The sequence below is a fragment of the Mus musculus genome, chromosome X (assembly GCF_000001635.26).
Source record: "Mus musculus strain C57BL/6J chromosome X, GRCm38.p6 C57BL/6J".
Lineage (NCBI taxonomy): Eukaryota > Metazoa > Chordata > Mammalia > Rodentia > Muridae > Mus > Mus musculus.
In genome coordinates, this window is record NC_000086.7 from 7843648 (window position 1) to 7871016 (window position 27369).

Sequence of the window (27369 nt, forward strand, 5' to 3'; positions counted from 1 at the left end):
CTATTGAAATTTACTTCAGGGATTCAACATCTCAGTTCTCCCTTTCTGTGCATCTGGAATTCTCTGATACCCAAGGGGCTGAGCTGTTAATCTCATAGGAAAAGAGCTCTCAAGTCACTAGACCCAGATTAAGTTCCTTGGAAAAGAAAACTTGAGAGTCTCTCTCAGGAAGCGCTCCATCTCATGTGGAGAACTCTCACCTATTGACTTTGCGGATGGGGTCTAGAGTCTGGCCTGGAAACATTGCGTCCTGTCCAATCCCTGCCTCAGAAACTCCAGCCTCAGGACATGGGCAGTTTGGAGACCCAGAGGCCATGTCAGATACCTCCCTCTAAATCTGCCTTCAAGGGCCTGAGACTCTGTTCTGTGAAGGACATAATAAGGCTTTCTTTAGGAACAGGAACCCCATCCTTGCCACTGAAGACTGTTTGTAGAGGTAATGCCTGAAGTTCTTCCTCCTGTACCTTGAGATGCTCCTCACACCCAGTCTGACATTTCCCACCAGGACTGGGTGGGGCATGGTTATAGGTTTCCTGAGGAATGAGGAAATTCTCAACATCACATCAGTTGTGTGAGGAATTGTTCTACACCTTAGGATCTGAGGCCTGAATCTTTTGGGGCTGTCACCTAAGATGACCTAAGTATCCTCTTCATAGGAGGCTTTTAGGAACATAAGTCTCTTTTGGGGTTTATTTGAACCTGGGAATGATACAGTTTTGAGGAAATTAGTTTTAGGCCTCTTTCCATCTTCCTCAGGAAAAAGAGATTCCTTTGCCTTGGGGACTGAGACCTGAGTCCTTGCTTAGGCATGCAGCTCTCCTCCCACCACACCAGGTGATTCTTTCTCACCAGGGAGAGGACATGAAGTCATCTTCAATATGGCCAGAGGCTTCCTTCTTTGGACAGAGCACCTGGGTGTTCTGGTTTCTTCTTACCCTCAGGTCAGAGCCAAGAAGGCTGTCAGGTCTTGGGACCAGAAGCCTGAGGCATCCCTTGGACTGGTAGAGGTTCTGACCCTATTTTCATTGTTTCTCACTTCTGGAAATTTCTCTTACATTCCATTTCCTTTTGGTTGAAAAATTTGTTTTACAGGGGTCAGAGTGTGGTCTCACATCCACTGTTGTTCTTCTTTTCCTGTCATTTCTGGCGGAACAATCATCTAGACTCATCTAGAGATGTCAGGTTCAGGAGGTTTTGTTGTTGTTTTGAGACAGGGTTTCTCTGTATAGCCCTGGCTGTCCTGGAACTCACTCTGTAGACCAGGCTGGCCTCAAACTCAGAAATTCGCTTGCCTCTGCCTCCGGAGTGCTGGGATTAAAGTGTGTGCCACCACTTCCTGACTTCCAGGAGTTGTTTGTTTTTCTTCAAAACAAGATTTCTCTATGTAGTATTTTTCTGGAACTTGCTCTGTAGACCAGGCTGGCCTTTAACTTGGCTATCCAAGTGCTGGGATTACAGGTGTGTGCACAACCACTGCCTGACTGTGTGCAGGAGTTACAGATCCCTGCTTTTTGTAAAGTCTCTTTACCCTTACAGAGGTATGTATCCCTTATCCAGGGGAAAGAGAAGGTATGTTGTTGGAGATGCAAAAGGCCACATTCTTATACCCCTTGCAGTTCCGCCCTTATATTTATCTTCATAAGAACTTAGAAATAAGAACTGACGGACTCATGAAACCTGCTCTTCCCTGTGATGGGAGAGGCTTTCTGTTCTATGGGCACAAAGGGAAGAAGGAGCTACTCCTAGTCTCCCTGACTCGCCTGGCCCAGCTTTGAGCCTCTTGAGGATGAGAAGAAGGGGTATTGGTCCTGCCACTCCAATCTTGGTTCATAGCTGTTGCAGATGCTCATAACATAGAGGCTGTTTCAGTACTGACAGAGGGGATTAGTCTGAATGGTAAATCTGGTTCCAGTTCTGCGAATATGTACTCCTGTTTCCTTTAGGATTCTCCGAGTACCTTGGGTTGGAGTCCTGGGGAAATGATGTCATAGGGTGCCTTTTGTCAGAGCCTAGCCACTGAAAACAATGGCTTATAAGCATCCTAAGCCAGGAGAACTCAGAGATCTTGGAGTAAAGGACAAACATGCTGAGATAGTGGAAAATGCTAGGTTTAGCAGTACAGTCAGTGTGTCTGGTTCTACCTCTCAGTCAGCCACATTCTGCAGAGTGAACTAGTACAGCTTCTGTTCTCTGCACCTGATTTACTTTCACTAATGTGTTGGTGTGTTGCAGTCAACTTTGGCTTTAAGGGATTTCAAAGCCCCCTATTCCTGCACTAGATAGTGAATAGTGGGTATCTTTTGAAGAGGAGCTGGGTTCCTTCTCTTTCCACTTTGCTTCTTTTCCAGTCATAGAAGTTTGCTGGGCAGGTCAAAGCCTTTTTTGTATAAGGGTTAAGGATGATGTGTGGCAGTGTTGTAGCCAGCTATCAAGTTCCACAGTTACATGTGGAAAGAATTTGGGATTTGGAGCTGGACAGGCTGGAGTTCAAACTCCAGTGTTAACTGTTGAACTGTTTTAAGATTGTAGAACTCTCATTTAGGGCAAAATTCATGAGGGTTACTAGAGTGTAAACATCTAGCCTTGTCCACCTTGGCTAGTTCTTTTCACTCAGGATGAGCAATTGGCCCCAGGATAATCTTTTCTCCTCAAGAGGCTTTGCCTATCCATGGTACTCATCTCTTGGCATCTAGAAGCCTGCCCATCTGGAATTGGGTGGTTGGCTGCATTTGAGTGCTTGTTTGTTTGTTTGTTTGTTTGTTTTTTTGAGACAGGGTTTCTCTGTGTAGCCCTGGCTGTGGCTGTCCTGGAACTCACTTTATAGACCAGGCTGGCCTCGAACTCAGAAATTCGAGTTCTGCCTCTGCCTCCTGAGTGCTTAAAGGCGTGTGATTAAAGGCGTGCACCAACACGCCTTTGCGAGTGCTTTTTCTATACTAAACTTTTGTGTGGTCTTTGGATAGTTCCCTTTTCCAGGTCTTTTGTTTTGGGGGTTTGTTTATTTTTCAAGACAGGGTTTCCTCTGTAGCTCTGGCTGTCCTGGAACTTACTCTGTAGACCAACTGGCTTCAGAACTCAGAGGTCTGACCTGCCTCTCTCTGACTGTTGAGTTCCAGGGTTAAAGCTGTGTGCCACCATACCTCACACTACTTGGGTCTTGGTTTTTCTACCTATTAAATGGGTAGTTGTGAGGACAGTGGTTGGACTCATTGCAGTGAAGAAAGGTGTAATCTCATCTTTAATTCTCTGTTTTACACTCTTCTCAACCTTTATTGGATTTTATGTGGGACCCCTTGGCTCTGGGGATGGCTCAGAATTTCTCTATGTAATGGTCCTGGTGGTCCTTGAATTTACTCTGTAGACCAGACTGGCCTTTGAACTCAGAGAACTGGCTGCCTCTTCCTCCTGAATGCTGTAATTAAGGCCTGCGCCACCACTGACCACCTAGAATGTTATCTTTTAGAAGATGTGATGTGATGTTTGCACTTCTTGGGAGTGCTTATAAGTTCTTCAGTGTTTTTGCATTTGTTTACTGTGCTGAAACTAGGGCGCTCAATTTTCTGGCATGAAGGCTCATGAGTATGATCCCATCATTTGGGAGGTTGAGGCAAGAGGATTGCCAAGAGTTTGAGGCCAGCCTGAGCTATGGTGTTGAGACCCTGTCTAAAATAACCAAAATAAAAAGTGTACAATTCAGTGGCTTTCAAAACAGCCATAGAATTGTACTTCTGTCACCAGTTTTATTTTTTTATTTATTTTTATTTATTTTTTTTGGTTTTTCGAGACAGGGTTTCTCTGTGTAGTCCTGGCTGTCCTGGACTCGCTCTGTAGACCAGGCTGGCCTCGAACTCAGAAATCCACCTGCCTCTGCCTCCCAAGTGCTGGGATTAAAGGCGTGCGCCACCACGCCCTGTCACCAGTTTTAAAATGTTTTTAATATTATAGACCCTTTTATAGCTTTTAATGCCCCCCATTCCTTCCTCCCTTTCCAGCTCCTGGCAACCTATTAATTTGTCTGGATTGAACTATTTTGAAACAAGTAGAATCATACACTAACGTCATCCTTTGTAACTTTGTCTCTTTTGGATAGCATGTGTTCAGAGCACATCATGGCATAGCATTTACCTATACTTTGTTTTTATTGCCTAGTAATAAAATCTTGGGTTTTTTAATCCTCTGGTGGCCCAGAAATAGTTTTTTTTGGGGGGTGGGGGTCTTCTCTTTCTTCTATTCTGGTAGGCTTGTGTGGGTCCTTAGAGAAGCAGTATGTCTGTTTCTCATTGGATGGATTGCCTGTGTTTATTATCCCTGGAGCAGAGCCAGTGTTCCTGGGTGTTTTGGGTGAGGGGGTGGTGTTGGCTCCAGGTTTGCTGGGACAAGGCTGTGAGGCCTAGAATACTAAACACCTCTTGGCCATGGGCTCTGAGAAGACATCTGTCCAATGCCGTTGCCATCCTTCCCTGTACCCTTCCCCCTTTATTGGCAGTTCTTTTACCCACAGGCTGGGTCAGCAACTTCCCAGGCTGAGAGGGAGGATTCTGGGCCCCTACTGCCTTTTAATTCTAACCCTCTCTCGGGAGGTGGATCACTCAGAATGGAAGCCTTGCTGTGTATAGTCTCACAGCCACAAAGCCCTAGAGCTCACACCAAAGGAGTACTACAAGGGGGGATATATTAATTTCCTGTGGTTGTTGTGACAAATAACCATGGACTGTTTGGCTTAGAATAACAGATAAATTCTGTTTCAGTTTTGGTGGTCAAATGTTCAAAATGGGTTTCACTTGGCCAAAATCAAGGTGTTGGTGTTTACTGAACATCCTCCAGCAAGTCTGGGAAAGAGTCTAGACTTTCTCCCTTTCTGATGGCCGCATCACTTCAGTTTCCACCTCTTTCTCTGGATGCATGTGTATGTTTTCCTTTTCTGTATGAAATCTCCTGTAAATCTTCTCCCTCTTCTCACTCTGTACAGGTGTAGCACTTTGCTTTTGACAAACGCAACGTAAGGAAGAGAAGAGTTTACTGTTACTTACAGCTGGAGGGGATACAGTCCAGCCTCATATGGGGAAGGCTGCTGGCAGGAGTGTAAGGCAGCCGCTCATATGTCTGCAGCCAGGAAGCAGAGAGATGGATGCTGGTGGTACACGGTCTACTTTTCTCCTTAAGCACAGGACCCCTCAAGCCCATGGGGTGGTGTCATGTTTAGGGTGGGCCTTCACTCCTCCGTTAATGCTCTTGAAATTCCCTATAGAAGCACACCAAGATGTATGTTTCTTAGGTGATTTCAAATCCATTTGAGTTGATAATGAGGGTTAACTATCACAAATCTACCCATTCTCAACTCCTAAGCCTTACTACCTTTAAATATCAATATTTTACTCCTGTTCCTCCACATTTGATAGCAATCTCAAGGTAGATAACACATTTAGTTCATTGTAAGAGTAGTCAAATTCTTAGCAGTTCTAACATTGTTCAAAAATCTTAAGTTCAAGGCCTGGTGAGGTGTGGTGTATACCATTAATAATAGCACCTGGGAGGTAGAGGCAGGTAGATCTAAGTAGTTCTAGGCCAGCCAAAGTTGCATAGTGAGACTTAATTGTGAGTCTCTGTAAAATTAACAAACAAGTTACATTATCTAATATACAAGGGCACTGAGCAAACATTCCCATTCCAGAAGAGAGGAGTGAAGATATTAGCAAAGAGATTAGATGAAAGCAAGACTGAAACCTATCAGGGAATCTAGTTCATGCCCAACACCTGGGCTTTTTATGGCATCACCTGTGTTCCAACAAGCTTGGGTAGTTGTGCTCTCATCAGCTCTGATGCTTTGAGCATATGTAGCCTCTGTCTTGAGTCAGCTTCACTAAGTTCCTAAAACAGAGGCTCTCAACCTGGGCACTGAACCCTTTCATAGGATCACATTGGAAAACACAGATATTTACATGATGATTCATTAGAGTAGCAAAACTACACTTAAGAAATAACACTGAAAATAGTTTTTTCTTTCCATTTTTTATTAGGTATTTAGCTCATTTACATTTCCAATGCTATACCAAAAGTCCCCCATACCCACCCACCCCCACTCCCCTACCCACCCACTCCCCCTTTTTGGCCCTGGCGTTCCCCTGTACTGGGGCATATAAAGTTTGCGTGTCCAATGGGCCTCTTTCCAGTGATGGTTATGGTTGGGGTCACCACAACGTGAGGAGCTGTATTAAAGGGTCGTAGCATTAGGAAGATTAAGAACCGCTGCCCTAAAGCTTTTCTTGACAGATCTTTCTGGCATCTCTGGTACCCTTGAGGTCACCTTTGCAAAAAGCATTACCTTTATAGCTTCATAAAATGGTCTCTTAGGGTCTTAGTGCAGGCAATCTGGCCCTGCTACCTTGGTGCAAGACTGTGTGATCACCTTGTTGAATTCTGGATGTCTGAAAACGCACATGATGTGGATGATGTCAAGTTATGCTACCAGCTCAAGATGGAACCTAGTTGTATTAGAGCACAGGCGCTGTGGCCTTTCTCTGCCTTCTAGAGCATTTCCTGCAGTTTACTCTAGAGTCTCTGCTTTTTAGGCATTATGTTCTTCATGTTTCCGGTTTTATAGCCTGGAGCCTTTACTGGGTAGGTAGGCTCTTATCCCCAAGGCAGTATATATACCATATAGAGTTTAGGGTTTTTCTTAATTGCACAGATTTCATTATACTTCTAGACACTTTGTCCAAACCAAACTTTTTAAGGCAGTCAAGCTCCTTTCCTCACCAAACTGCACATTTCTAGCCCTTTATTTATTTATTTATTTATTTATTTATTTATTGAGTTAGGGGCTCATGTAGGTCATTGTGGCCTCAAATTTGGTAATGTAACTCAGGCTGACTTTCCTTTCCTCTTGTCTCTACCTGCCAAATGTTACGACTATAAACATAAGCACAATATCCAGTTAAACCTTGTTTATGCTTTTTTTTCCTCCCCAAACTGTACATTTTCCACATCTAGTATGGTTTGCATGTCCTCAGTGGATTAATGCAGTGAGTAGTAACCACAAGTAGAACGAAAGCCTAGAGGTTATGCTGACTAACAATTTGACAAGCAATTTAGTCCATTACTTTTGCATTTAGCCTTGCTCAAATGATCAGGTGGGCATAATGATTGCCAGAATTAAAAAAAAAAAAATGGCCAGCCGGGCGTGATGGCGCATGCCTTTAATCCCAGCACTTGGGAGGCAGAGAGAGGCAGGAGGATTTCTGAGTTCGAGGCCAGCCTGGTCTACAAAGTGAGTTCCAGGACAGCCAGGGCTATACAGAGAAACCCTGTCTTGAAAAAAAAAAAAAAAGAGGAAGAAAAACAAAAACAAATGGCCTCTAGTCCTTTGACATATCTGAGATCTCTTTAACCAGGACTTAATTGTTCGCATTTCTGTATTCTGTTAGTCATCATTCCTACTAGAATAGACTGTTAAGCTCTACTTTGGCACTCTAGGTCTTCTGTAGCCCACAGAACTAAACCTTTTAAGATTCTTCCTGCAACCACCTCTAAATGCCTACAAATTGTATGGTCATGTATACACAGCAGTGACCCCACTTCTGGGTACTAACTTTATCTCTTTTCTCTTGTTGCTGTAACAGAATACCTGACAAAAGCAACTTAAGAGATTTATTTGAGGGGTACAGCCCCATCACAGTGGGCAAGGCATGGCAGTGGGAACGTAAGATAGCCTTTCATGTTGCATCAGGGAAGAAGTGAAGAATACTGATGCTCAACTTCCTCTTTCCTTTTCCCGTTTTTTATTCAGCCCGAGACCCCAGCCTATACGATGGTGTCATGTACATTCAGGTAATGAGTTAGACTTACCTGGCAACTCCCTGAAGAAATTCCCATCTAGAGTTGTCTTTTAAGTGATTCCAAGTCTAGTCAAGTTAAAAATAAACTTGCTGGGCATGGTGGCGCACGCCTTTAATCCCAGCACTTGGGAGGCAGAGGCAGGCTGATCTCTGACTTCGAGGCCAGCCTGGTCTACAGAGTGAGTTCCAGGACAGCCAGGGCTACACAGAGAAACCCTGTCTCGTAACACACCCGCCCCCAAAAATTAACATCCACACCTGAGATTGTGCCTAGACTCCAGTGTTCCAGTCACTTCTGCAAAACCCTTTTAAAAACACATACAGGTTTTAGGCATTAGGTCTGATATTTTCAGGTGGACATTATTCAGTCTAATCCAGATCGGGAGGGAATGGGAACTCATTAAGAGATGTCCTGCTGCTGGGTTAGGTATATGCACTGGTCTTACCATGTTTTCCACCAGCCGGAAGTAGTTGGCTTGATAGCACTTTGGAAAGATGTAGTTACAAACTGATAAGGTACTCCTTTAATCCCAGCACTCTCGGCAGGCAGATCTCTAGTAGTTTGAGGCCAGCCTGGTCTATATAGTGAGTTCAAAGACAGCCAGGGCTACATAGACCTTGTCTCATCTCCTCCCCTTCACTCTACTGGACAAAGTACTGCCTAGTATCCCACGTACTAGGAAGTGTATATTCCCATTTCACAGATTGGAACACTATGGCTCAAAGCAGTTCATCACTTGGCTTTTATTTGGTAGAACTGCATTGAAACCTAAATCAGTGGTTCCATAGCCTATTCTAACTTCTCTTAGGCTTTTAGGTGTTTTTGTTTGTTTGTTTGTTTTTGGTTTTTCAAGATAGGGTTTCTCTGTATAGCCCTGGCTGTCCTGGAACTCACTCTGTAGACCAGGCTGGCCTCGAACTCAGAAATTCAAGTTTTGCCTCTGCCTCCGGAGTGTTGGGATTAAAGGCGTGCACCACCACCGCCTGGTGGCTTTTACGTTGTTAAACCAGCTTTTAAACAGGGTCCTGTCTTAACTCCTGGGATACTATGGTATCAGAGAGCTTTGTCTAGTCCTTTTGCTAAGGCTTAGAGATGGGGAGAGAGACTCTGCTCCAGGATTGGTCTTGAACATGTAAAGTTCAGGATTGAGACTTGATCTTCTCGGGTCAGGACACCAATACAGAATACATCTACAGATTGTTGGACTGTTCTCCAGCCTTCTAGCACTTCCTAAACATCTTCTTCCCAAAGTGAGAGAGGAAGAAAGCTAGAGCTCTAGGTTTTCAAACTGTGATACGAAGGCCAGTGGATGCTTAGTGATACATCCTCTAGATGCAGGCCTAGATGCCATAGTTATCGTAGGACCCACACTCTATTTGTGCAAAAGGTCTGTCTAGTCAGACTTCCTTTATTTTTAGGCACATCAGAACTCCTCCAGGACTTGCTACCAGGCATGTGTCACCGCTCATGGTACATCATGTGCTGTGTCTCTACTACTAGGCTTTGCTACTACCCTGACTGCAGCTCCTTTCTGCCTTTGTAAAGTGTGGGTAATGCTGCTTCCTGCCACTTGGGTTGCAGTGAGGACAATGAAATGAGGTCACTTTTGTATCTGGCACCTGGCATAGGACAAAGCACTCAGCTAATATGAGTTCATCCTTTCTGGCTTTTCCCTGCTTAGCTGCCTAGTTTTGCTTGCGTCTTTGCTCTCCTATACACATTGCCAGGCTTTGAGCATCTCTGGTGCTTGGTGACAGAAATGACTTTATTTCTTATCCACTTATCAAGCAAGTTTTGATCCTTTGCTCAAGTGCCAGCTTTAATGTCAGGGTAAGGTCTCTTCCTGCTTCACAAAAGCAAGGGAGCATTCATTTGTTTTGCAGCCCCACTCAAACTGTACGTCATCACTGCGTATTTCTGTACCCTTCCCTTCAAAGTTTACCAGGGTAGAGACGGAAGTCTGATTCATTTTTCTGTCTTCATTGTCCATCCCAGAATGACTCCTATTTTGTGAGATGAGAACTAGGCCCCCTCTTTTTCTCTTTGTATCCCTTCTATCTTCCTCATCTACCTTGGAGAATGCTGTTCTCCCCCCTTTAACTCTCCCTATTTTAAGGTATGGGGCTATGGTTAAAAGTTTCTTTTCTGAGGCAGAGGCAGGCGGATTTCTGAGTTGGAGGCCAGCCTGGTCTACAAAGTAAGTTCCAGGACAGCCAGGGCTATACAGAGAAACCCTGTCTCGGAAAACCAAAAAAAAAAAAAAAAAAAAAAGTTTCTTTTCTGGGCACCCCTTGACAGGCTAGGCCTTGTGAGTCTTGGAGATGGCTAAAAATGTGGGCAAACGATGAACTTCTATGACAGTGCACAGCCTCCAGGGCAGGATGAGCACCCGTGCTGCTGGAAGGTTGTGCACAGATGGGTTTGTGCTACCCAGGGAAGCACATTAAAGGCTTACAGGTATATTTGTCATCTCTGCAAATGACGCGACACCTTCCTGATGTAGTGGCCCCAGAGGGTGGGGCTGGCTAGGTTTTCCTTTGTCTATGTTCATCCTCTTTCTAGACACTCACCTAGGACTTCTTGAGTGGACATCATCTCTTTTTTTGGGGGGGGGAGCTGGCCTCATCTCTGCCCCCCACCAGTGCTGGAATTAAAAGCATGCCCTACCATGCCAGGTTTGTATCTCTCTCTCTCTCTCTCTCTCTCTCTCTCTCTCTCTCACACACACACACACACACACACACAAAGATTTATTTATTCATTTAATGTATATGAGTACACTGTTGCTGTCTTCAGACACACCAGCAGAGAGCATCAGATCCCATTACAGATGGTTGTGAGCCACCATGTTGTTGCTGGGAGTTGAACTCGGGACCTCTGGAAGAGCAGTCAGCAGTCTCAACCACTGAGCCATCTCTCCAGCCCTTGTACATCGCTTTTTGTTGGTCTTTTCCTCTTTTATGTTTAGTGACCACCTCACCAGTATAGGCTATTACAGAGCCAACCTCCTGCTCTCTTGGCAGATGTGTTGAGAAGACCAAATGCTTCTCAGTTTGTAACTGGTATGAGTTTAGGCAGCTTCCCTACAACCAGAAAACACTGCAGTGATGGAGCTGGCTGGGTTTAGACCTCCGGACACTATGCCTACTCTGGTTTTTCTACCCATTTCCTGTAGTGGGGTACAAAAATGGCCCTTTGTGATCAACTTTAGCAGGGAGCCTATAAGTTCCTAGGAACAGGGCTTCCTATTTTGTAGTGCAGCTGTGTTGCTAGGTCAAGCTGTCTGCTTCTGGCAGCCAGCAGATGGCGTGAGAGGCCTGAGAAAGATCTGCTTCTGCCTCCTTTTGAAATGGAAATGTTTTAAGTTGTCAAGGTCATTATTATTATTATTTTAATCTAGAAGTATGAGTTTGTATATGTTGATTAACCAAACACTTTGGAATCAAATGTGATTTGAATTTTAGGAACTACTCAGAATTTCAATTTCCTGGTGTTTATACTTTATATTATATAATACTTTAACAGGCTGAAGAAGCACCTCATGATCAAGTGCCTAAATGTTTCTGTGGGAAAATGTTTGAGCCTTCACCCTCAAGTAGGGTATTTGGTATATTCTGTTTAGGTTATGATGGGACATGAATTAGATGAAGACTTTGAGTTTTCTGTATTTCTTTCTTTCTTTCTTTTTTTCTTTATTCTTTTTTTTTGGGGGGGGTTGTTTGTTTGTTTTTTGAGACAGGGTTTCTCTTTATAGCCCTGGCTGTCCTGGAACTCACTTTGTAAACCAGGCTGGCCTCGAACTCAGAAATCCTCCTGCCTCTGCCTCCCAAGTGCTGGGATTAAAGGCGTGCGCCACCACGTCGGGCTTTGTATTTTTTCAGGTCTTTTGATGTTCAAAGCATTTAGAGATTTGGAATTTCAGATAATTGTATATCTTTATCTTCTGTATGTGAGTATACCATTGCTGTCTTCAGACGCATCAGAAGAGGGCATCTGATCCCATTACAGATGGTTGTGAGCCACCATGAGGTTGCTGGGAATTGAACTCAGGACCTCTGGAAGAGCAGTCAGGGCTTTTGACTGCTGAGCCATCTCTGTAGCCCCTAGGGATTATATATATATTTGTTTGTTTTTTGAGACAGGGTTTATCTGTATAGCTGTAGCTGTCCTGGAACTCACTCTGTAGACCAGGCTAGCCTCGAACTCAGAAATCCACCTGCCTCTGCCTCTCAAGTGCTGGGATTAAAGGTGTGTGCCACCATTGCCCGGCTAGGGATTATATTTTATTGTCTACTTTTTTTTCAATTTTGTGATATATATATATATATATATATATATATCATACATATACACACATATATACATATACACATACATATTTATGTTTATATTTATTTATTTAATTTATATATGTGAGTACATTGTTGAACTCAGGACCTTTGGAAGAACAGTCAGTGCTCTGAAGCACTGAACCATCTCTCCAGCCCGGGAAACTTTTTACTAGAACACCACATTCTCCATCTAGGAACTTATGAGGTCTAGGTCCCTGGCTGCCTGGGCCAGGTCTTGCAAGATTGAGAGCAGGGCTCTGAAAGTAGATGAAGTTTCTGTTTTCAGGGAATCTGGGGCCTCCCTGGGATTGTCTTGTCCTTGTCCATAGACTTAAGTCTCCTGCTTTGTAGTCACAGAGTAGTCAAGAAGGGCTGTGAACTTTCCAGTATCCTTTTGGCCAATCACCTGGTCTTCTCAGGAACTTGAAGGCAGCACCTGGAGAAGGGTATGGGCTTCCCTGTTGCTGATCTTCCTACTTTTTCCTCCAGCAGGAACACTGGTTTGAAAAGGCCTTGCGGGACAAGAAAGGCTTCATCATCAAGCAGATGAAGGAGGACGGTGCCTGTCTATTTCGGGCTGTAGGTGAGTCTCTATCTTGGTTTTGAGGGCTGAGGGGCTTAAGGCTTCTGAGCTGTGTCCTAGTAGTCAGTAGCAGTCCTTGAGACAGGATTGTGGCAGAGGTAACTGCTTGATATTTTAGGATAAACAGGCGCGGAGCTCTTGTTAACGTTTGGCCTCTGGTGTTGGATTGTGTTAAATGAGTAATGATAACAGCAATTGTAGTGATAAAGGGACACCACTGTTGACATACTGCTCTGCCAAGATTCCAGGAAACCCACTTATTCTGTCAGTTAGGTAGGTGGTCGGTTGGTTGGTTAGTTTTCAAGTCAGTGTTTTCTCTGTGTAGCCCTCCCTGTCCTGGAATTTGCTCTGTAGACCAGGCTGGCCTGGAACTCTGAGATCTGCCTGCCTGTGCCTTCTGAGTGCTGGGATTAAAGGTGTGCACCACCACCTGGTGTGGAAACCCTTTTATTAACCCCAAGTCCAGGTGAACGTGAGACTGAAAAATGTCTCAGAAGTGGGGAGTGACTAGTCTAAGGTTATACAAAAGTATGTAGAGTCAGGATTTTGTGTGTGGATTAACTGTATCATATTGTCACTTTGGTGTTTCTCTGGTATCGTATATTGCGGATGGTGCATATTTAGTGCCTGTGTTTATGCTTGTGTATATAATAAAATTGGGCATGGTGAAGCAGTTTTTCTCCCAGCATTCAGGAGGCAAAAGCAGGGTGGATCTCTTTGAGTTCAAGGACAGTCTGGTCTACATTGCAAGTTCTATGACAGCCAAAGCTTATATTTGTCTTGTCTAAAAAAGAAAAATCTAGATCTTTACAAATTTCTATATTAGAGTTTTTTGTCTTTTAACTTGCACAAAAGTAGAGAAAACAGTGAACCCTTTCAGATTTAGTGACGTAGCTTCACAAAGTGATTAACACATGGATAGCCTTACTTTATGAACTATATCGTATTATCATTTCATTCATAAATATTTCTCTATGCTTCTTTTTAAAGATTTATTTATTTATTTTATGTATATGAGTACACTGTAGCTGTACAGATGGTTGTGAGCCTTCATGTGGTTGTTGGGAATTGAATTTAGGACCTCTGCTTGCTCTGGTCAACCCCCGTCACTCAGGTTGACCCTGCTCAGTCCTACTAGCTCTGGCCCAAAGATTTATTTATCATTATAAAAAAGTACACTGTAGCTGTCTTCAGATGCACCAGAAGAGGGTGTCAGGTCTCATTATGGGTGGTTGTGAGCCACCATGTGGTTGCTGGGATTTGAACTCAGAAAGAGCAGTCAGTGCTCTTACCCACTGAACCATCTTGCCAGCCCCTTCTCTGTTTCTTTCTTTTTTCTTTTTCTTTTATTTTTTTCCGAGACAGGGTTTCTCTGTATAGCCCTGGCTGTCCTGGAACTCACTTTGTAGACCAGGCTGGCCTTGAACTCAGAAATCTGCCTGCCTCTGCCTCCCAAGTGCTAGGATTAAAGACGTGCGCCACCACTGCCCGGCCTTCTCTGTGCTTCTTTAACAGATACATCTATATTGTTTTCTCTTGTTTTCATATAAGTAAAGTCCTGTTGTCATACCTAAAAAATTTTTTTTCTTTCCTGAGACAGAGTCTTGTTCTCTAGCCCAGGCTAGCTTGGAACTTGGAATAATCCTTCTTCAGCCTCTTTTTTTTTTTTTTTTAAAGATTTGTTTCTTTATTATATGTAAGTACACAGTAGCTGTCTTCAGACACACCAGAAGAGGGAGTCAGATCTTGTTACGGATGGTTGTGAGCCACCATGTGGTTGCTGGGATTTGAACTCAGGACCTTTGGAAGAACAGTCGGTGCTCTTAACCTCTGAGCCATCTCACCAGCCCCTTTTTCAGCCTCTTAAGAGCTGAAATTATAGATGTAAGTCGGTATGTACAACTAAGAATTGGTAAATTTTTTTTGAGACTCTGGTCGTCCTGGCTGTTCTGGAACTTTCTGTGTAAACTAGGTTGGCCTTAAATTCTCAGAGGTCACCTGCCTTAGCCTCTCAATTGCTGGGGTTAAAGTCATATGCTACTGTGCCAGCTTAGAATTAGTAATTTCTTGATATTGTCTGTTAAGCCTGAGCTAGATCTTTGACCAAACAAGGAGTTTTGAAATCCCATACTGACATGAAGGGATCCTAGATTGTGGCCTGTTCTCTCCTCCCACACCAGTGGTTCTGCTATCTTCGAAGGAAAATTGTTCCCTGACATTTTTGAACTGGGAATCAGAAGATGTGGCTCTTAGGCTGGCTGTCTCCCCATCGGTGAAATGGGTGCTCCCTGGGCTCCATCAGTTCTTTCTAGGTCTGCTCTTGGTTTCTCGGTGATCCGCATGTTTGTTATAAGCTGTTTGGTCCTTAGCAAGTGTCTCTTCTTTCTTAATCCTCTTTCATTAGTTGAAGAGTGGGTTAAAGGACTCCCCTGTGGTGATGGTTTTGATATGGTTTGATTTACTTTGGTAAATCTCTTTAATGCATACTTGGTCATTATGGAACAGTAGCACTAGTAAAGTCTGGCTACTCTTCTCAGTTGTTTCCCAGACTCAGAGCTAGAAATATTTGTGGAATGGGTGGGACAAAGGACCACAAGCAGAAGCTATTCAGGTAATGATTTCTGTTGCTTTGGAGAAAAATCCCAACCCTTCTAGCCATCTGGCTCAGTTATGTTCTCCCTGGGAAATTTACTAGAGAAAGACCTGAGTTTGGAAATATCTTAGGGATAAAAGGAAAGCAGAGAATGAACAGGTGAGGATCTATTAGTTTCTGGGTTCCATATTAACCTCGGGATGGATGTTAGAAGAAGCAAGATTGCTTTTGGACATCTGGGCTCAGATGTTCTCTGAGGCAGCTTGGAGCCCTTGAGCACCTGGTGTGAATAGTTATCCACATCAAGAGCAGGTTTGTATGCGTATGTCTGTTTAGTTACCCCCCCCCCCCCATCAGGGCCTTCCAGTAAGGGGCCCAAGCATACAGGAAGAGCTGACCACAGCAGCTTTAAGGCCTTTCCTTATCAGCACTATGGCTACACATTTCCCCTGACTGGGCTGCCCTCAGCTTTTCTCTGTAAAACCTCAAGTCCTATGGGCTCTCCCCTGAAGTACGTGGCCCCTGGTCTCTAGGCCTCCTCTAGAGGTTTCCCTGGTGCAGAGTACACAACATGTGCTGGACAAGGGGACTTTGTCCCCAGGCTTTCCGCTGTCCCCCTGTTTCTAGCCTAGCTTATACAGGGACAGATGGCCATCACCTCACTCTTTCTACAAAGGCCTGCAAGCATTAACTTTTTACCATGTATTGACTAATGGAGGGAACATGTAACTGAGAGCTGGAATTGAGTGAGTTGCACACATACATTACACTTTGCTGTTTCTCTAACCCTGCTTGCTGTGTGCTACACATCCAGCTGGGCGCTTTAGGCCTTCCTGAGACTTTTGGATCATTATGCCATGAAATAGAAGCTCTGAAAAGAAGGGCAGAAAGTATAGCTCAGTACTAGCTCTTGTCTAGCATTTGGGGGACCCTGGATTTGATGCTCAGCATTGCCAAGGATTGAAGGAGAAGTGACAATGGTAGAGTTTGCACAGAGGATGACCCTAGGAGCCCCTAGCTCCGTGGTTTTTAACCTGTGGCTTGCAACCCCCTTTGGGGTCATATAACCATTTTTGCCTAAGACCATTGGAAAAACGATATTTACAAGTAGTAAATGCAAAATTACAGTTGTGTAGTAGCACACGTAGTTTGTTTGTTTGTTTGTTTTTTTGGTTTTTCGGGACAGGGTTTCTCTGTGTAGTCCTGGCTGTCCTGGAACTCACTCTGTAGACCAGGCTGGCCTCAAACTCAGAAATCCGCCTGCCTCTGCCTCCCAAGTGCTGGGATTAAAGGCGTGCACCACTACTGCTCGGCTCTTTGTCCATTCTTTGACCTCTCTAGATTTTCCTTCTACCTAGAAGCATTTATTCTTCCATTGTTGAGGGTCCAGTGCAGGTGGTTTTCTGTCCTTTGTTTTGCCTCTGACATCCAGAGAGCACTTTTGAATCAGTATCAATTGCTTGTACCCATTTCTCCCTAGTACCTCCTCCTAGAGATTTATGAGCATCAGTGATCTACCAGGTGGAGGCAGGTATCCTGTGACCCACCCAGTCCCTGCTGTGCTCTGATAACCTTCTAGAAACATGAGCCTCCCTCCCTCCCTTTCCCTCCATTTGACTTTGACTAGGCAGAAGTGTCTAGCTCTGGCCATGGCAATGGTGCTGGTCTCTGGACCAAGTAGAAGCCACATAGTTGTGTCTGCATGGACTTCAGAAGAGAGTAGCGTAGCTAGGGCTCTGTTATAGCCCAGAAGTATTATCCAGGCCCACTTCTGGTTGAGATAGGGTCTCACTCTAGGAACTTTTTAGGTTAGACCAGGTGCCCTTGTACCTTGAGCTTGTGATAGTCGTCATATCTTGACCTTCTGTGTATTGGGGTTACAGACATATTGCTACCATGCTTTCTTGTTTGACAGATTTTCTTTGTGACAGGGTTTCTTTAGAACTCTCTGTAGAATGTGGACCGTAGAACTTAATCTGTAGATGAGGCTAGAATCTGTAGATGAGGCTAGAATCTGTAGATGAGGCTAGCCTCCAACTCAGAGATATTCCTGCCTCTGCCTCCCGAATGCTGGGATTAGAGGTGTGCATCACTGGCCAGCCTTAGATTTGCGAGCTTTATAAAATGAGAAACTGAGACCTTAAGAGAAAGCCAGGACCTTGTCTTGTCTAAGTCCACCAGCCAATGTAAGAACAACAGTGTTTGAAATTGTATTAAGACATAGTGGATTCCTATGTTTTATTTCTTGTACACCTGCCACCTTTGATATCTCTTTGCTCAGAATCATTTGTGTTTTCCCATTTTTGCCAGGGGAATCCTCAAACAGAAAAACTTATATCTCAGATTGGTAGGAGGGTGGGGCAGGGGATCTCCCAGAGGTCTGAGGTGATATATCTTGCCCATAGTCTGTACCCAGTGGGACAGTTGGGTGTGTATACCCTGTCATACCATGGCTACTTGATAGGTGGGTAGAACCTTTTCCTGGATGCTGCTTCCTCAATGAGGCCAGGGTTTCCACGAGAGCATGAGTTCAGTGGAGAGCAGACTAGGTTGCTGTTGCCCTTGTAGCTCTGTCCATCTAACCCACATTTGTGTGGTTTGGGTTTAGGTTCTCCACGAAAGCCAAACTTCCTTTCTTTATTAAACATGTATGTGCGTGCATGCATACCATAGTATGTGTATATGGAGGTCAGAGAAAAACTCAAAGAGTCTGTTCTCTCCTTCCTCCTTCCACCCTGTAGGTTCTAGGGATGGAACTCTGGTTGTCAGTCTCGGCAGCAGGTGCCTTTACCTCTTGAGCCATCTGCATAGCCCGAAGTTTGCCTTTCTGTCTTTAGCAGAACTTAATGGTAGGTAGCAACCTGAGGAGTAGATGGTTCTCAGGTCCCTCCAAAGCAAGAGAAGACTTTTCATTTATAGCACTTTAGAAATAATGTGGGCTTGAGCCGGTAAAGGGAAATAAATGGTTCAGCCAGTAAAGGTGCTTGTTGCTGAGCCTGGCAACCTGAGTTCAATCCTTAGGACTCAAGTGATGAGAGGAAAAAACAGACTCTTTCTTACAGGTTCTCTTCTGACCTATACATGTGCTGGGACATACAGATGCACAAAATAGATAAATGTAATAATAAAATGGTAGAAAAGAAAAGTGGAGCTGGAGAGAGCTCAGTAGTTAAGAGTACTTGCTGCTCTTCCTTCCAGAGGACTCTAAGTTGGGTTCCCAGGACTCACAGTGGCGCACAACTTTCCTTAATGCTAGTTCCAGAGGGTCCACTGCCCTCTCCTGTTTGTGGGCATCAGGTATGCGCGCAGCACACATGTACATGTGACAAAACTAGTATACATACAGCAAAATAATCTTTGTAGGGGGGAAGGAGGAAAAGTAATCTCTATCTTACTTCTTGTAAGTGTGGACAAATGCAGGTTACATTTTAGGGAGCCTGAAGAAGGAGGACTTCCCCATACAGCAGAGGAGAAAGATGAAACAAATTTGCTAGAAGTGTTGGTCATTCCTCTCCCTTACAAAGGCTGGGAAGGAAGTAGTATAAGTTCCTAGGTATGCACAGCTTCTTGTCTAGTGTTAAGCCTTTCTTGATTGGTGACAAAGGCATGTACTCACTGTATGCTGTGGTTCTGTGTTGTGGAATGGGTCATGTGGGTATTTAGTCTGTTTCAGTCTTTTGTAGACCCTGCTGACTGCATGTGGGCACATATGTGCACTTCCTTGTATCTTTGTATGTTCACAGAAAGCAAAGTAGCGTGGTCCATGGGGAGGAAGGTTGATGTTGAATCTAGGGAAGTGTGCAGCCAGATACTTGTTAATTCTATATTCAGTCCCAGGCCTTTTTTTGTTTGTTTTTTTTTTTTTGTTTTTCCGAGACAGGGTTTCTCTGTGTAGCCCTGACTGTCCTGGAACTCACTGTGTAGACCAGGCTGGCCTCAAACTCAGAAATCTGCCTGCCCCTGCCTCCCAAGTGCTGGGATTAAAGGCGTGCACCACCACCGCCCGGCCTGTCCCAAGCCTTTTCCTTGTTCCAACCAATTTCTTGTGGATTAGCAAGGAAACTGAAGTACAGAGGATCAGGCCCAGCCCTAAGAGAAGGCTGTGAGGGATGGGGTAGGGAATGTCACTTGGGGCCACCTATTGACTCCTTTCTTCCTTTAGAGCTAAATACGTGCTAAGTATGTGATCCTGAGCCAGCCGTGATACTTCTGTATCAATGCCACCCCCATCCCTAGCACAGATAACTTTGTCCTTTTTGATTTTGAGTGAAGATCAAATGAGTTGTTTTAAAAGTCTGTAGTAAAACTAATGATAGTAATGTGCTGAGAATTTGTGAGCCCTACTTAGAAAGAGAACAGAGGTGGACTATAGCTGGGGGAATCCCCTCCCAGCTGGACCCTGGAAAAAAGCAGGTGCATATGGGCAAGTGCAGTGTTAGCAAGAGGAGGAGTTTCAGTTTCTTTCAAAACATTTTCTCTGAATTCCCCCTGTATTTGTGGGTCCAGTGGGCCACTCTTTCTCCCACCTTGTACCCCTCCCCAGGAAGTGCATCCTGGCCCCCACATGCTAACCTGGGAGGGCTAGGAAAATTAGAAAACCTAGTTGATATTAAGTAATGATATGCTTGGGGCTGGTGAGATGGCTCAGCAGTTAAGAGCACTGACTGCTCTTCCAAAGGTCCTGAGTTCAAATACCAGCAACCACATGGTGACTCACAACCATCCGTAACGAAATCTGACGCCCTCTTCTGGAGTGTCTGAAGACAGCTACAGTGTACTTACATATAATAGATAGATAAATAAATATATATATATTTTTAAAAGTTATAATATGCTTTACCTATTAAAGGGTTTTTTTTCCTCTCTTGGTGGGGAAGTACTGTTTGTATTTCCTTGATCTAGAGATCATCATCATCATCATCATTATTATTATTATTATTATTATTATTATTGATTTCTCTGTGAGCCCTAGATGTCTTGGAACTCACTCTATAGACCACCCTGGCCCTGAACTCACAGAGATCACTTTTGCCACCCAAGTGCTGGGATTAAAGGTGTATACCACCACCAACTGGCTGCGATCCGTATTTTACTTCGTGTTAATGATTAAGCTATAAGCTGGGTATGGCACACCTGTAACCCCACACTTGAGAGAGGAAAGGAGGAGGATTGTTGTGAGGTTGATGCCAGCTTGGGCTACAGATCGAGTTCTATTCCAGCCAAGTGTCTCAAACTAAGAAAATAAAAGTAAAAAATTAAGGAACAGCTTATAATGAGTCAATAGGTGGTCCCAAGTGACATTTCCCCATCCAAGGTGTTTTCTAATAGAATCTGGGATGAGCCTATAAGTATTATAACTTGCCTGTACCCGAGGACCCAACATAAAAAGTCAGTATTATTACTTTGATAGGAATTTGGTTGTTAGAGTTTTGAACAAAGGCGCAAAAGGTCGGCGTTTGGACCATTGCATTCTTCAAAAAGAACTAGTAGGGCAGGGCATGGTGGCACTCGCCTTTAATCCCAGCACTCGGGAGGCAGAGGCAGGTGGATTTCTGAGTTCGAGGCCAGCCTGGTCTACAGAGTGAGTTCCAGGACAGCCAGGGCTACGCAGAGAAACCCTGTCTCGAAAAAAACAAAAACAAACAAACAAAAAAGAACTAGTAGTGCTTGTAATAGGAGGGGTAGACCTCCTTTTTGCTTTTGGGGCTTTTCTCTGGGGGAGGAAGTGCAACAGAAATGAGGAAGGGCTTAAGAAGCAATTCTCTCAGCACTCTAGCTGACTGCTGGGTCGCTAGCAGTATGATAGGAGTTGCTGTCCTCATGACAAATGGGGTGTCTGGTTTTGTTTGTTTTGTTGTTTTGAGACAGGGTCTCTATATAGCTCTAGCTGTTCCTGTACTGGAACTCTATGTAGACTAGGCTAGCCTTGAACTCACAGAAAGCCTCTGCCTTCTGAGTGCAGGGAATATGTGCCAGCATTCCTGGCCTGGAGTGCCTGGTTTTGACTACTGTTTAGGCTTTAGGTACTTGACAGATGTCTTGTAGTCCCATCCCCATACTGAAGATTGAACCTAGCATGCCATATTCTCCCATAGAAATATATTTCTATCTCTCCTCTCTAGTCTTTACCATTTTAAGTGGAGAAGAGTTACTGTCCCCACTTATGGATGAGGGCATTTCAACTCAGATGAAAGGCCTTGTCCAGTGCCGCACAGCTAAGAGGTGGCATGGACTTTCACCAGACCCCAAGGCAAGATAAAGGATTCCCAAATCTGGCATCTAGCTCTGACAAATAGAAATCCCAGGCCTCTAAGTTACCTTCTGTAGGAGATCCATGTTTCCCATTAATTTGGCCCAGCTCACTGAGCCTGATAGCCCACCCCATTTAACCCTTTCATTCCCATCTTAGTTCCTGTTTATGGCAGCTGCAGACTGCACTGCCTCCAAACTGAGCCTACAAAAATAGCTCCTCTAGCACCCTAGGCAGCCACAGCAGCCTCTGTGGTCCTGGCTTCTAAGAAAGGCAGCAGCAGCCCCCCACCCCACCCCCAGCTTGTATGCAGGACATGTGATTTACTGGAAGTACTTAGGGGGGAGTGTGGCCACAGAAGCCACATCCTTGTTTACATCGGTGAAGGGGCTACCCCTTCCTGCCTTCACAGCCCCTTCTCCACCCCTCAGGTATCGTCACCTCTGGGATGACTTGAGGCTGGAGCTACCCACTTTCTCTCTCAGTGCAGCCTTTGATTCCTGTATTATACAGAACCCTCATGGAGGGAATCACTGGGCAGTGAAGACCCCTGGCAAGTCTTCAGAGAAATAGACTGGCAGGCTTGCTTGGTGGGCACGTTCCCATTCCTAGCATTCCCTGCCCCTGTGCCCTAGGGGGATCCCATTAGAACTGTGTATCTCTGGGGAAACACAGGGAAATTCCCTTTTCAAGGCAGCCAGTGAAAGTCAGGTTTGCTTAATCTTCAAGCCCACATTAATTAAGAAACTCTTGCTTCCTGTGCCTCAGCATATATGACTGCTCAGCAAACTGTACTCAATTTCTTTTACTATATCAGGTCCTGAGCTGCCGGTGGGCTTAGGTGTGAGCTGCCCCTTATCTTCAGTGGAGGCTTTGTGTAATCAGTCTGTGTACACCTTTGAGTTGGATGGTAGAGGAGTTCTACCACTTTACACAGACTGTCCACATTGTCCACAAGAAACCTGTCAGGTCACACCTGTTTGTTTTCCACTTCACAGAGGAGGCATAGGAAACTCAGAGAGTCATTTGTCTCTGGCTGTTTACCTCACTAGTTACTATTTGGCAGAACTTAAAGTGTTTTCCTTCCCTTCAGTTTTTAAAATTCTAATCATAGCCATGTGTGTTGACGCACCTCTTTAATCCCAGCACTAGGAGGCAGAGACTGGTAGGTAGATCTCTGGAGTTCAATGTCAGCCTGGTCTACAGAATGAGCTTCAGGATAGCCAGGGCTACTCTGGGAAAGAAAGAGTGGGGGCCAGGAAGGAGAGAGGAAAGGAAAGGAAAGAAAAGATTCTAATCATGGTGGTAGCCTTTAATCCCATCACTAAGAAGGCAGAGGCTGGCAGAACTCTGTGAGCTTGAGGCCATCCTAGTCTATGTATCAAGTAGCAGAGCAGTCAGAGCTATAGACTGAGACCCTATCTCAAAAAAAAAAAAGATTCTAATCTTTTTTGTGGTGGTGGTAGGTATTGAATGTAGCGTTTGGTTTGGCTTGAAATGGAGTTTTACTAGATCTCAGGTGATCTAGGCTTTGAACTTGGCAATTCTCTTGACTCAGCCTTGATTATAGGTATATACTGCTCTCCTTTGTTTCCCCCACTGAGACAGGGTTTCTGTGTTTATCGCTGGCTGTCCTGGAGCTCACTCTGTAGACCAGGCTGGCCTCGAGTCCTGGGATTAAAGGCATACACCACTGTGCCCAACTTAAAAACTTTTTGTTATTTCATTTTTATTAGTGGGTATGGAGATTGGGATGGTCACTACATGTAGAGGTCAGAGGACAAGTTAAGGGAGCAATTTGGTTCTCTCCTTCAACTGTATGAGTCTTGAGGATTGTACTCTAGTGCCTTTATCCACTGAGCATCTTGCTGGCCCTTGACTGTACTACTCTCACCTGTCTACCCTATACGCTTTCATTCTTCAAGAGTGTTTGACTTTGCTACTTTTTTTTTTTTTTAGACAGGTAGCCTAGCCTGGCCTTGACATAATCTTCTGGCCATTCCACTTGCACATCCTGAGGGCTGGGATGGTAGACATGTACCAGGCCACCTGGCTGATCTGTGCATGTTCAGCATGTTTTCAGCCCTTGCTTGTTATTTCCACCACTCCTTTACAACACAAATGAAGGCTCAGGCCTTGGTGTAGAAAAGGGAGTTTCCCTAGTCCTTCAGTCTGTCTTCTCCCTAATGATTGTTGTATGACTCTGTGACTCAGAGCTCTGGTGGTGACAGCTCTGACCCCATCCTCTCCTTTGTTTTGTCCTCACACCCCCAGCTGACCAGGTGTATGGAGACCAGGACATGCATGAGGTTGTTCGAAAGCATTGCATGGACTATCTGGTGAGATCCAAGGGAGGCCTTGGGGCAGCAGGAGGGTAGGGGGACCCCCGTTGCACACAAACCTTAATTTTCCAATCTATTCCACAGATGAAGAACGCTGATTACTTCTCCAACTATGTCACAGAAGACTTCACCACCTATATCAACCGGAAGCGGAAAAACAACTGCCATGGCAACCACATTGAAATGCAGGCTATGGCAGAGATGTACAACCGTCCTGTGGAGGTGTATCAATATAGCACAGGTACTTCTGTAGTGGGTAGGTGAGGGACTAATGGTTCCTCATCAGAGCCAACCATACCGGGCCCCCCTGTGGATGCTCCCTCCTTCTCTTTCTCTGCAGAACCTATCAACACATTCCATGGGATCCATCAAAATGAAGATGAACCCATCCGTGTCAGCTACCACCGGAATATCCACTATAATTCAGTGGTGAATCCTAACAAGGCCACTATTGGTGTGGGGCTGGGCCTACCGTCATTTAAGCCAGGGGTAAGTGGGTCCCTGTGCCCCAGGTAGATATGGATCATTGACTCTGCCCTTAGACCATAAAACTGTCTCCCCCTAAGTTTCACCTGTCTATAAAATTAGTGAGTCACCATTGATCAGAACTCATTCTGTAGCTTTTGATTTGCCTGTCCATGAAGTGGCTCACTAATGTTATTCTGGTTGAGCCTTTTAGGATGTAGAGCTCAATTTGAAGCAGTAAGGCAGACCTTGGACTAGGTATCCAAGCTTCCACACAGGTAGATCTTCTCCAACTTCAGAGCACTTACAGTTGGAGTCACAGACTTGGAATGTAGCAGCTTACTGGAATGGGCCCTGTGGACAGATTGTATTGTTTGGGCCTATACTGAAAGTCCTTCCCACAGGCCCAAGACCTAATTGGTGTCAGAAGATGGGAGTTGATTTGCCCAGCATCCACTGGCAGATAATCATTTCCGTCTCACAGTCTCTCTCCTCATCTTCCCTGCTCCATCCTCCCCCTTTCATCATGTCCTCTGATCCTCCCTCTTGCCTTCCTCCTAGGCTCTTTCCCCTTCTCCTCACCCCACTTCCTCTCCTCCCCACCCCCTCTCCTCCCTGGTCTCTATCTTCCCTTCACCCCCTCCTGGGGGTTTTGAAGTCTTCTATTCAGGTTTCACTTCCTACAAACCGAAGGTGGTCCTGCCTAATCTTAAACAACATCAACATACCCTCCAACCTTGGTGGGGGGGTGGGGTTATTTTTTAACTAAATTTTAGAAAAGTTACAGATTTGCAAAATGATTGGGAGAATATTAGCATTTCCATATGCCCCACTATGATTAACATGAACATAGTACATTTGTTGTCATTAACAAATCAGTATGGATTCATTAAGAACAATTTCCTCAGTTTCTACTTGGTGAGCCTTTTCCAGGATTCTGTCTCACATTTAATTGTTCCCTTTGACTTCTTGTGACTTTAACAAATTCTAAAGAATTTGACTGCTTTTGTTTTGATCTGGTGACCCACTCCACCGGTTTAGAATGTCATCTAATGGGAATTTCGCTGCGTGTATGTAGCTATTCCAGAATGAATTTTTTCTACTTAATTAATATCATTTAAGATTCATCTGTAACTTTTACTTTATTTCCTTTTCCTTTAAACGTCTGAATGTTTAAATGTTTCTCTAATTAATAGACTTCATTGTTCAAAACTATTTTACATTTGTTTTGGGGAGGGGTTTGTGGAGGTCTCTCTGTTCATCAAGCTTGGTGCAAAGCCCCCTTCCTCCTTGAGAACAGTGTTCTCAGTGTACAGTTTCCATCTAGTCTCTTCCCAAGGAACAGAGACTTGGGTAATCTGTTACCATGTGTGAACCAGTATTAATACATGCCTACTAGCCTGACGTTACTGCCTCATTCCTCCCACTTGTTTTGATGATCTCAAAAATTTTAAGGAGAACCATTCAAAAGTATTGCAGGGAAATTATTTTTTTTTCCAGCATTTTTCTAATGATTTTAACTTTGATATTGGGTTCGGGCAGAAGAGCACAGATATCAAGAATATGTGTTAGGAATATGATCATGACTGTTGATGTTGTCTGGCAGAAGTCATAGGAATTTTCCCACCTTTTGACTGCTGTAGTGTTAGGAAGGAAGTCATACTTAAGGAAAGGGAATTATGTCTGTCTTCCTGAATTGATGTTAATGTGAGCTTAGGGTTAGTGCTGCTATATCTAGTTAAAATCCCTTGACCATTTGCCTCCTTCTAGCCTTTTTCTTGAGTAAATTTCCCTTTTCCTGAGTAAATTTTCACTTTAAAGTTTAGAAAACTTTCCCCATCACCCAGCAGTCATTTACATGACTGCTATTTACATATACGGGTATAAGCTGGGGCAGACTCATTAACTGGACCCCCTGGAGTCCGGTGATATCTGCAGTTCTTTTTATGTTTAGTGTTACTGATTCTATTCATTTTTAAAGTGCCCAAGGCCACCACCTGCTTGTCTTTGCATACATTTGTAATTCATTTAGGTGGTTTTGTCACTGGGAGCCTTACTTCTTAACTAATCTTTAAAAGGCGATTAGCATACATTAAGGATTAGTCTTTGTTTTGTAAAGTTCCTTGGGTTTTGACAGATGCATAATAATACCATGCATCTATCTTAGGCACCTATTCATTCAGCTAGTTTCAGCCCCTAAAGGTTCCCCACGCTTTCTCCTGCAACCACTGATCTTTATTGACTGCTTTTGCCTATTTCAGAAAGTCACGTAATTGCAATCATAAGTATGTAAGCTTTTAAAAATGCTGCTTTCAGGTAGCAATATGCATTAAGGTTCTTCCCTGGTTTTTCATGGTTTGTTAGCTATTCTCTTATCACTGTTCCATTTGTGGAGGCACACTGTTGGTTTAATCATTCACCTATTTGAAAGATATCCTTGCTTGCTTCCAGGTTTTGATGATTATGAACAAAGCTTCTGTAAACTGCTGTGTTCAGGTTTTTGTAGGAACTTAAATTTTATGATTAGTTGTATTAATATCTGGAAGCAAGATTGCAGAATTATAAAATCATGCTGTGATTTGTAAGCAACTGCTAGACTATTGTATGAAGTGGCCTGATTTGTTCCAGTCGCCATCACAATGAATGAAAGTTCCATTCCTCTTCTTTCCCAGCAATTCATCTTTCTACTTTTTTTGAATTTTAGCCATTCTCAGTGTTTTTTTTAAAGGCTCCTTGATTGTTAAATGTGTTGAACATTGTTTTAATGCTCTACCACTGAGCTTGGTCCCCAGCCTGAGTATTGGTTACATATGTCCATTGGCCATCTCTATATCTTTTACCTGTGCGATTAGATCACTTACCTACTTTTCATTTTTGTCATTTTGTAGTGCTAGGAATTAAACCCATGTTTTTGTGTATGCATTCATTATCACTGAGCTGGCCCTATTTTTAAATTGGCTTGATCTAAC

At 44.1% G+C, this 27369-nt stretch overlaps 1 protein-coding gene across 8 annotated transcripts in view; it reads left to right on the forward strand.

Moving 5' to 3' along the window:
• Positions 1 to 27369, forward strand: part of Otud5 (OTU domain containing 5) — a 37014-nt gene that overhangs the window by 4035 nt on the left and 5610 nt on the right. For 6 of the 8 annotated variants that reach the window (XM_006527666.4, XM_030251397.1, XM_017318564.2 and 3 more), the window contains 4 exons: positions 12657 to 12750; positions 23868 to 23932; positions 24020 to 24176; positions 24276 to 24424. In XM_006527666.4, coding sequence (XP_006527729.1) covers positions 12657 to 12750; positions 23868 to 23932; positions 24020 to 24176; positions 24276 to 24424 — 465 coding nt within the window. The remainder of the gene's footprint in view (positions 1 to 12656; positions 12751 to 23867; positions 23933 to 24019; positions 24177 to 24275; positions 24425 to 27369) is intronic. The other 2 variants (XM_006527665.4, XM_030251398.1) reach the window with 1 other exon arrangement.